This window comes from Vombatus ursinus, unplaced genomic scaffold (assembly GCF_900497805.2).
Source record: "Vombatus ursinus unplaced genomic scaffold, bare-nosed wombat genome assembly UNPS02014778.1, whole genome shotgun sequence".
NCBI classification, from domain to species: Eukaryota; Metazoa; Chordata; class Mammalia; order Diprotodontia; family Vombatidae; genus Vombatus; species Vombatus ursinus.
The window spans coordinates 18636884-18646295 of record NW_020954556.1 but is presented as its reverse complement, the minus strand read 5'-3'; the positions used below and the strand labels follow the sequence as shown (position 1 = coordinate 18646295).

Sequence of the window (9412 nt, the reverse complement as noted above, 5' to 3'; positions counted from 1 at the left end):
CCCATTCCCACACTCTTCCAACGAAGTTGTGTCTGGTCAGTGGGTCAGAGAAACAAGGTGACTTTCCCAGCTGGGAAGAAAAAGGGGAAGGAGAAGAACTGAGACTCTTCTACACACAACCAACCCATAACTTTCCACACCCCTTAGTAAGGCAAAAGCAGTGGGGATTGCCTTTCCCTTCACCTGTAAAGTATCATTCCTTCAACTGTACTTGACATGTTTTAACATCTCCTCCCCTCCTTTCCCCCTTCAGGGCTATTCCTGATAACAGTAATTCTCATTTCGATAGCTCTTTAAGTTTTACCAAGTGATCTCACTACTCGCACAGGGGCAAAACTCATCTACATTTCACCAGTTAATGGTCAGCCCTTTCCAATGAACTTCCCTGAACTCAGCTAGGCTAGGCTCCTCATGACAGACACAGTCTGCCACCCGGCCTGTACCGGAAGACTTTCTAGCTTCAGGGGATCTGCTGAATTTAGATTCCACTGAAAGAGCCTTTGAGAATCCAGGGTCACCTCTGCATCAGGAGGAGGGAGGCATCAAAGGAGGACTTTGATGGAGGGTTGTGTAAACAGTCAACACAACAAGGCAACAAGAAGGCCAGGAAAACTGAAGCTAGTCACTTTCAACAATGAATCCATGAAGAACGAGTCCAGGAACTCTATGGGAAAGAGTCTTCAGATCTTTATTGGAATCTAATCTTCATAGAATGTAAAGGACATAGAACATGTGGAGAAACCATTGTAAACAACTGGCCAAGAGCTGAAGAAATAACTTTCTTCTGCCATAAAATGCATGATGTCCAAGTTAAACCTGTTCTAAGGTCTGGTTTCCTAAGCTACTGTTTTTAGAATGAGAGTAGGCAGCAAGTTCAGAAAATACACTGTACAAGGGTTCTTGAAGCTATTTACTGTCACAACCCCTTAGAGATAATTTTTTTAAAAGTTATTATTTCTTCTCCAAAGACCAGTTCTCCCCAATGGTGAGCACTAGACTGGGACATCCAGAACTAGAAATCCCAGTCACAGACCACGAATGCTCATTTCTTTGTCAGAAATATAACATTAAATTGGAGCATCAGAATGAGCCAAGAGAACTTAGCTGCTGTCTGCTAGTGGCTGTTGGTGCACAGAGGCTCTTTTGCCATTAGACTTAGCGGTCAGCTGCAGCCTTGAATTAGAGAGAAGCAATGGATGCAGAATGTAGTGACCATACCATCTGTTTCTGGTGACGAGCTACGTGATTAGGCTGTTAATAGTGAACATAATCACTTTTGTCAGTGTGCCAGGCATACAGGAGACTGGAGATTGTCTTTTCTGTGGCTACCTGTCCTCATATCCTTTTAGTCAGATGTCACTCTAGATGCTATAGAAATATGAGAAAGAGTGAGGGGTCTAGAAGAGTGAGCCGCCACCACCATTAAGTGCTTCTCCAGTTTGTCCCCGGTAAGAACACTGCAAACAGTGGGCAAATCATACCAGACAAATAACATGCTCTTTATAATAGACTTACTTTAAAGTGTAATTGATACTTTGGATTTTCTCAATATGTGGTTTGTGAACCACTAAGAGTCCGTGGGCTAGTCTCCTGTGGTACTGACATTTTTATATTATGGCACTGTCTGTGATCTTGTTCCAGAGTAAATAAATGTAGTACTTATTAGCGTCTCTTTAAAAGCACTGTGGTTTCTTCCCAATCATTCTCACAAACATCCTTCTCCAGTGGCAAATGGGATTGGTCCAGGGCAGATGGAGCAAAGTCTCTCTAAAAGGGCTCCCAAGCCATTATTTTGGAGTTAGGTGTATATTTGATATTACAATAGACCTATGGTTTCATTGAATCTCCTTCTGAGGTAGACTGCAGTACCTCGAGACCATGCTGGCAGCCTTCAAAGGTTTCTGTGACCAAAAGGAGTTATCTTCTGGTGGCCAGCCTTCTGGCAATGAGACTCTTTAGACTAAGCCTGGCTGGTCCTTGGATGTGAACACAACCTATTACTGAGTCAATTCTTGAATTCTTTTTATTTTGGTAAAACCTGACAGATCTTGGACTCTGCTGGCCTAGCCTTTGAGGACCCAGAATCACCTCCATAGTAGGAAGGCATCCTGAAGGACATTAGAGTGGAGAGGATGGAATATGTTAAGGATGGAATGAATATTGTCAGATCATAAAGCACATTGCCTATGACATGCCAACACTCACTACTATTTGGTAGTTTTTTGGGTTTTTGTTTTTTTACGGGAGGGATAGGTTTGTGAAAGCAGGAAGAGGGTCTGGGATAACTTGGTCTCTGTGGCTGGCTTGCTTATCTTTCCTTGCCAGGTTGTGAGCTTGCTTATTTCACTACAAAGCAAGCCAGAATCACCAGGTAGACCATAACGGATTGGTCTAAAGACAGCTTAAGGCCAGATCCTGTCTCTGTCCCAAATTCACAGTGCTTGAGGGCACATAATTCCATTATTAATTGCTCCATCACCCTCGAGTGAATATCACTTGCGTTTTTTTCTTCCAGAGGTTCCAGCTTGTTGGCTGTGTGGGTGGCATTCACACAGTTGCTGATGAAGACATCCTTCGTGACATTGGACTCAGTGCACCCAACATAATGGATTTCGTCAGGGAACAGTTGGTAATGGGCCTCATAGTAGCTATTGCCCTCCTCCCCAAAGTCAATGGCAAGCTTTCTTCCTTGCCTGATGAAAGCCCCCTGGAGTCTCTCTGGGGGCTGGACTGTGGTTGGGTTGGCCCGATTGGTTTGCAGGCTTTTTCTGTTTGACTTGTTCCTCTGTCTTGTACCTTTGGCCTTGACCAAGGAGAGATCACTAATGAGTAAGGCAAAGAAAATGGCTGTCCACCAACTCCCCAGATATCTCCTCATTGTATAAAAACCTGAAAGTACAAAAAAGTGATAGTTAATTTTCCTTAATCTTGTAAACTATGAGATATTCCCTCCCAGCAGTGGAAAGATTAGTGATTTCAGAACATAGCATAGGGCCCTGGATGTAGGCACTTAATAAATATTTTTGAGTTATTGAAATTGATTGTACTATAACAAATGTGATTTAATGGAAAGTTTCCAAAACTTGGAGTCAAAAGACTTAGGTGGGGCCGCTGGGTGGCACAGTGGATAAAGAGCCATACCTGGAGTCTGGAAGACCTGAGTTCCAGTCCAGTCTCAAATGCTTACTAGTTGTGTGACCCTGGGCAAATCACTCAATCTGGATTGCCTCAGGGAAAAAAAAAAAAGACTTAGATTCAAGTACCGACTGTAGCCAATTCTGGTCTCTCCCCTTAACTACTTAAATTCCTGTACTGTATTGAACTTATTTGTGCAAATAATAATAGCGATCATTTATATAATGATTGCTATGTACCAGGCACTGTGCTAAGTGCTTTATAATTATTATCTCCTTTGATCCTCACAACAATCTTTTGACCTAGGTGCTATTATTATGTCCATTCTACAGATGAGGAAACTAAGGCCAACAGAAGAGAAGTGACTTGTCCAGGTGACTCACGTAGTTAGTAAACGTCAGAGGCTGGATTTGAACTCAGGTCTTCCTGACTCGAGGCCCAGTGTTCATCCACTGGGCTACCCAGCTATCCCTAGTATGATATAAACTCCTTAAGGGCAGCTTCTTTTTCACTTTTGACTTTGTGTCCCTAGAGTTGTACACAGGGCCTTGCACATAGTAGGTGCTTAATAAACATTTGTTGACTAGAAATGAATGTGATCATGGGCAAATCACTTCAAACTAGAGCATCAACTTCCTCATTTGTAAAATGGGGAGAAGAACACCTGCCTTGCCTGGTAGTTGTGAGAAGAGAGCTTTGTAGACTTAAACTGATCTCAAAATGTGAACGATCATATCTATGCTGGCTAGTGTGGATGGAGTGAGAAATGAGTTAGGTAGAGGCTCTGCTGAAGCTTGGCTGCTGTTTTCCTCTTTCTAAAGGCATTTTCCATAGCCTGAGTGGAGGACAAAGGTATGAAAATGCAATTCTGAAACATTATGTAACTATAGAATGGTAGCTAGGGTTGTTATCCTCAAGGAGGACCCCATGACATCAGGGAGTTGATGCCGGTGAATTGGATTTAAGTGAGGGAGGACTGTGCAAAGTCACCAGCCTCACTTTCTCCTCCAGAGCCATCTGGGTCCAGCGGTCAGATATAGATCAGGACAACTGGAGTTGCCTTGATGCAGCAGAGACCTTGGCCTTTTTAAGATAAGGTCTTTCCCAGATCTCAGTTTGTCTGAGGCAACACCCATTCAGTGATTAAGTCTTGGTAAGAAAAGAGGCAAAAAATGGCCTCTTTTACCTAGTCAAAAAAAATCAATCTAGAAGGGAAGACCCTTAGGGTTTCTGGCAAAAACAGAAATAATTGCTATTTACATTCACTCTGAGCCACCAGAACCAAACTCTAAAACAGGTAGGCTTGGGCTGGGACCTATTGTTGGCCCATCAGTGAGAGTTAGAGTGATTTAGGTTTAAGGCAAAGTCCTTAGAAAAAGAAATCTAGCCCATAAACCCCAAGATATCTTTCAAGGTTAGGTTTCTTCACTCAAAAGTTATATTCCTTTGAGCAGAGCACTTGCAGGTAAGTGTATGATACCCTATGTGGACAGAGGGAGGGAAGAAAGGAAGGAGGGAAAGAAGGGAGGGAGTGAAGGAAGGAAGGAAGGAGTTGCATTGCTCAACTTGAACTAGACAATTGGGTCCACAGTGGAACAGCTACTACTACTCATAGATTGTTGTATTTAATCCTGGAGACAATAGGAAGCCACTAGAGTTTATTGAATCTGTGAGTGACTGGGGTTGGGAGTTGACGTGGTTGGACCTGTACATTAGGAAAATCACTTAAGCGGCAGAATGGAGGATGGATTGAAGTGAGGAGAGACTTGAGGCAGGCAGACCCACCAACCGGTTATTACAATAGTCCAGGTATGAGGTAGTGAAGGCCTGCACTGGAGTGGTGCCAGTGTCAGAGGAGAGAAGGGGGCTTATTGGAGAGATGTTGCAAAGGTGAAATCAACAGGCTTGGTAACACCTTGGATATGGGGAGTGAGAGATGGTGAAGATTTCAGGATGACTCCTAGGTTGTGAGCCCCAGGGACTAGAAGGGTTGTTTTGCCCTCTGCAGTAATATCAATAATTCCCAGGTTATTAGGACCTGCCAGAGTGTGTCCTCAACTGGCATAGTCCTCAAGAGCAAAAGGGTCATCTCTGCATCATTGTTGGGCATTGAAAGAGGACTTTAGGGAAGGTAATACATACCCCAGGTAGGTTATTCCATAGGGTGGCCCACTTTTATTTTTTGAATAAATAGGGACTAATAAATACCAACATAAACTATCTACTGGAATCACTTTGCAGCCTAAGTTCTATGGCAAAAATATGCAGCTGGTTCTCAAGATAAAAAATAAAATAAGTATATGTGAACATTGATAAGGAAACACCACTTAGAATCACAGAATCTCAGAGCTGAAAGGGACCTTAGAGATCATGTAGTCTAAGCTATATCTGAACAGGAAACTTGTCTACAATACTGTAGGGTAATACAGTGGAAAGAGGACTGACCCTGGAGTCAGAGAATGTGGGGTTCAAATCCTGCCTCTGACATGTACCTTGACATGTATGACCTTGGGCAAGTCACTTAACCTCCCTAGGCCTCAATTTCCTCATATGTAAAATGAGAGGTTTGAACTAGATGACCTTTGAGGTCTTTTCCTGCTCTAGCTGTATGCTACCATGATCTCCAGCAAGGGGTCATCCAGATTCTGTGTAAAAACTTCCATTAGAAATTGAAGACTTTTTTCCCACCTCCTCACTAATATGTCTACCCCCTCATTGATTATTAACCAATTAGAGGTGATTTCCACCCTCAGAGATACCCCCTTTTCCAAAGGCTTTTAAGCATTCAATGTTCTGGGTAGGGTGTGGTCTTCAGTTTCTGAGAGAACTGCTGACCTCAATTTATTAATTATTTGCTAGCCATAATTAATAAATTGATTATTAATTACCCAGCAAAAAAAGACTTCCATTAGTGAGGGAACTAACTGTCTCTCACTATGGTCCCTTCCACTTTCAGATAGAAATTACTTACTAGAAAATAGAATTTAAGCTGCCTGAGGGCAAGGACTGTTTCATTTTTGTCTTGTGTTCCTAACATCTAGCCTTATACGTAGTACATATTGAGTAATTATTTAATTTAATTGAGCTGAAATCTGGCTCTGCAATTTCTACCCATTACTTCTCTCTTCCACATAATAATCTTTGAATATTTGTACACAACTCTTATGATCTCTCCTGCCTCCTAAGTCTTCTCTTTGCCATGATATTATCCTCATTTGTTTCAACTGATTTCCTTATGGCATGAACTACATTCTTTCTACCATCTTGTTCTCATTCCTCTTGTCGAGTCCCAACTTGTCAATGTCCTTCTTAAAATGGATACCACTGATATGTGTGGGCAAGGAGAAGTTAAGCCCTTCCTGAGAATAGGTACAGAGCATTAGAATTCAATTGACACCTCACAAATGGGCCATTTCCCCCCATTAAGTGTAGCCGTCTCTATTTTTAGCCAGCTATTGCCACCATTAAAGAATATGTTGTTGTTCCGTTGTTTCAGTCCATTTGCGGTTTTCTTAGCAAAGATACTGCAGTGGTTTGCCATTTTCTTCTCCAGCTCATTTTATAGATGAAGAAACTGAGGTAAACAGGGTTAAGTGACTTGCCAAGGGTCATGCAGCTAATAAGTGTCTAAGGCCAGATTTGAACTCATGAACGTGTCATCCTAATTCCAAGCTCAGTGCTCTATCCACAGAGTCACCTCGCTGCCCTTCATTTAAGGATATGCAAGATTTTCATGCTGCTTATTAGAAACCAGGACCACGATCCATTCAACTTAAGGTTATAGCAGAGTCATGTTTCTTATAAAATGCTGAGGTCATGGAGGGTGTAAGTCCACTACTGCATTTGGTGATTCTTCCTTTTGTGGCATGCCTGTGTGTTTCTTCCTGGGTCAGTATTTTGTATTCTGGTGAAAGGGAAACCTGGTTGATATCTGGCAAACCACATCATAGAACTCCAAAGTTGGGCTTGACTCATCTGTGTGTGTTGTGTGGGACTGGAGACATCTAGTCAGTGTACCCAGAGTTAGTGATTGCTAGTGAGGATTGACCTCAAATAAGTTAGTAGACATTTTAGAAAGTGTTTTCTTTCTAAGTCCTTCCCTGTGTTTACTAATTGAGGGAGAAGCTAGTGTTTATTAAGAGTGTTCAGCCTTCCCCCCTTGGTTTTGCCTGGATTCATTATATTCATTTCCATTCCAATCCATTTGACTCATGAGAATACACGTAATGTCAATTCTCTTGAAGTATTTACCAAGGGGCTTCAAACCTCTAATCAAGGTGAAAATTGACTGGATGTCTATAGACCAAGACATGAAAATTACTTTCATTTACCTCAGAAAAGATGAAATAGGCAGTCACACCCCACATAATGATTCTGCACCCACTCAGTAGGATAAATATTAATAATGAGATAATTGACCCATTATACAACCATTTGCATAAAAAACTTTCAAGAGAATTTAAAAGTAAGCCTTTTTCAAGTACAAAGAGTTGGGAAAAAAAAGAAAAACAGCCAAGAGATCATTTTCCCCCCAATAACTGAAAACACAAATACAGATCCGCTTCCCAGAGGATGATTGCGCTTTTCCAGAAGAGAACAAAAGGCACTCACTGAAACTGAAGCACTCCATGGTTTTCTCCAAAGGGAGAGAATCCATTTGAAACAAACAATCAGTCTCTGGAGCATATAGGATGTATTGATAGAACCTCAGAGGTTGTAGGAACCTCAGCAACCCTCTAGTTCAACCCATCCCTGCACAGGAATCCTTTCTCTGAGATCCCTGATGGGAGATCATCTAACCTCTCCTTAAAGATCTCCAGACAAAGGGGACTCTTCACCTTCCAAGGCAATCGAGAGTGCTTTGGGACAAGTGAGGAAATTTTTCTACGTATAGAACTAAAATCAGCAAACTTCTACCTTGTTGCTTGCCCTTCCCTTTAGGACCAAGCGGAACAAATTGATTTATTTTTCCATATCACAGACCTAGAAATGGTTGATGATGGCTAGCCCGTCTCTCCAGAACCTTCTTCTCTAGACTAAACATCCCTACTTCTTCAAAGAATTTTTGAATAACGTAGTTTTATGTCACCTCAAATTTCTCCTCAAACTGCTTTACATATATTTCAATTTGTTAATACCTTTACCAAAACATTTCCAGAGCTACATATAATCTTCTGGCTATAATTTGACCAGAACAGAAAACAGTGCAACTATGATCTTCATTCTGGATACCATCCCCCTGTCTGGTAACAGAGCCTGAGATTGCCTTAGCCTTTTGGGATACCATGTAGTCCTATTGCCAATCTCTAGGTTTGTTACCACTTACCTTTTATTTGTTGTTGTAACAGGTTGCCTTGGGAGCCAGAAGAAGTAAAATTCTCCCCACAGAACTGGTTCATTATCAGTTGCAACTCAACAACTATATAGCAGGAGAAGGAGGTGGCACTGATGCTCATCTCCAAATATGGTATGCTATTATTCACTTCCTGGTAGTACCAATCTGGAAGTCTCTAGGTGGCTCCCTATTTGTCCCGACTCCAGATGGACATTGTCATTACTCCCTCTTTGAAGACTATGAGATTTGTAAGAACCGTAGAATGTGTCAAGAGACAAATGCAACTCACATTTCAATCTCCTTCATGGAAGTAAGAATAAGAATAGTTAAAATACTTTTCCCATTAATTCTTCAAGCAGATTATTGTTTTTAAATTGCTGTTGAATGACCAGGTTATGTTAGGACTTAGGGCCACTTATAAAGGGTTATTGGATATTTACCAGGCAGTCTAAGTGGTCAACAATTCTTTAACCACTTTAGGAGGGTCAGGAGAGCCTACTGTCCCTGGAAACTTCCCAGTGGTCTGGTTTGGGGCACAGCAGGCATCTTGATACATGTGGCAGACAAAGCACTAACATTGCCATCAGAAGACTTGGGTTTGAATCCCAGACCAGCGGCAATTCACTTAACCTTGTTTGCCTTAATTTCCTCAACTGTAAAGTGAGCTGAAGAAGGAAATGACAAACCACTCCAGTATCTTTGCCAAGAAAACCCCAAACGGTGTCACCAGGAGTCAAACACAACTGAACAATAACAAACCTACGTGACATGGAACAGATCACTTCTCATCTATGGGTCTTCCTTTATCTATAAAATTATTTTTAAAAATAGCATTTACAAAGCACTTTCAGGACTTGCAAAATGCTTTACAAATGTGATTTCATTTAATTCTAACAACAGCTGTGTTAGATGCTACCATTATTCCCATTTTTCAGATGAGAC

General features: G+C 41.6%; 1 protein-coding gene across 1 annotated transcript; it reads right to left on the bottom strand.

The window, feature by feature from the left end:
• Positions 1–665: 665 nt before the first annotated feature.
• On the bottom strand, positions 666–8534 carry PRND (prion like protein doppel). Its single transcript, XM_027865450.1, has 2 exons — positions 8462–8534; positions 666–2889 (listed from the first exon to the last, which is right to left on the bottom strand). Exons 1-2 carry the CDS (start codon positions 8532–8534, stop codon positions 2339–2341), a joined length of 624 nt encoding a protein of 207 aa, XP_027721251.1. The 3' UTR covers positions 666–2338.
• Between the last annotated feature and the right edge of the window lie 878 nt (positions 8535–9412).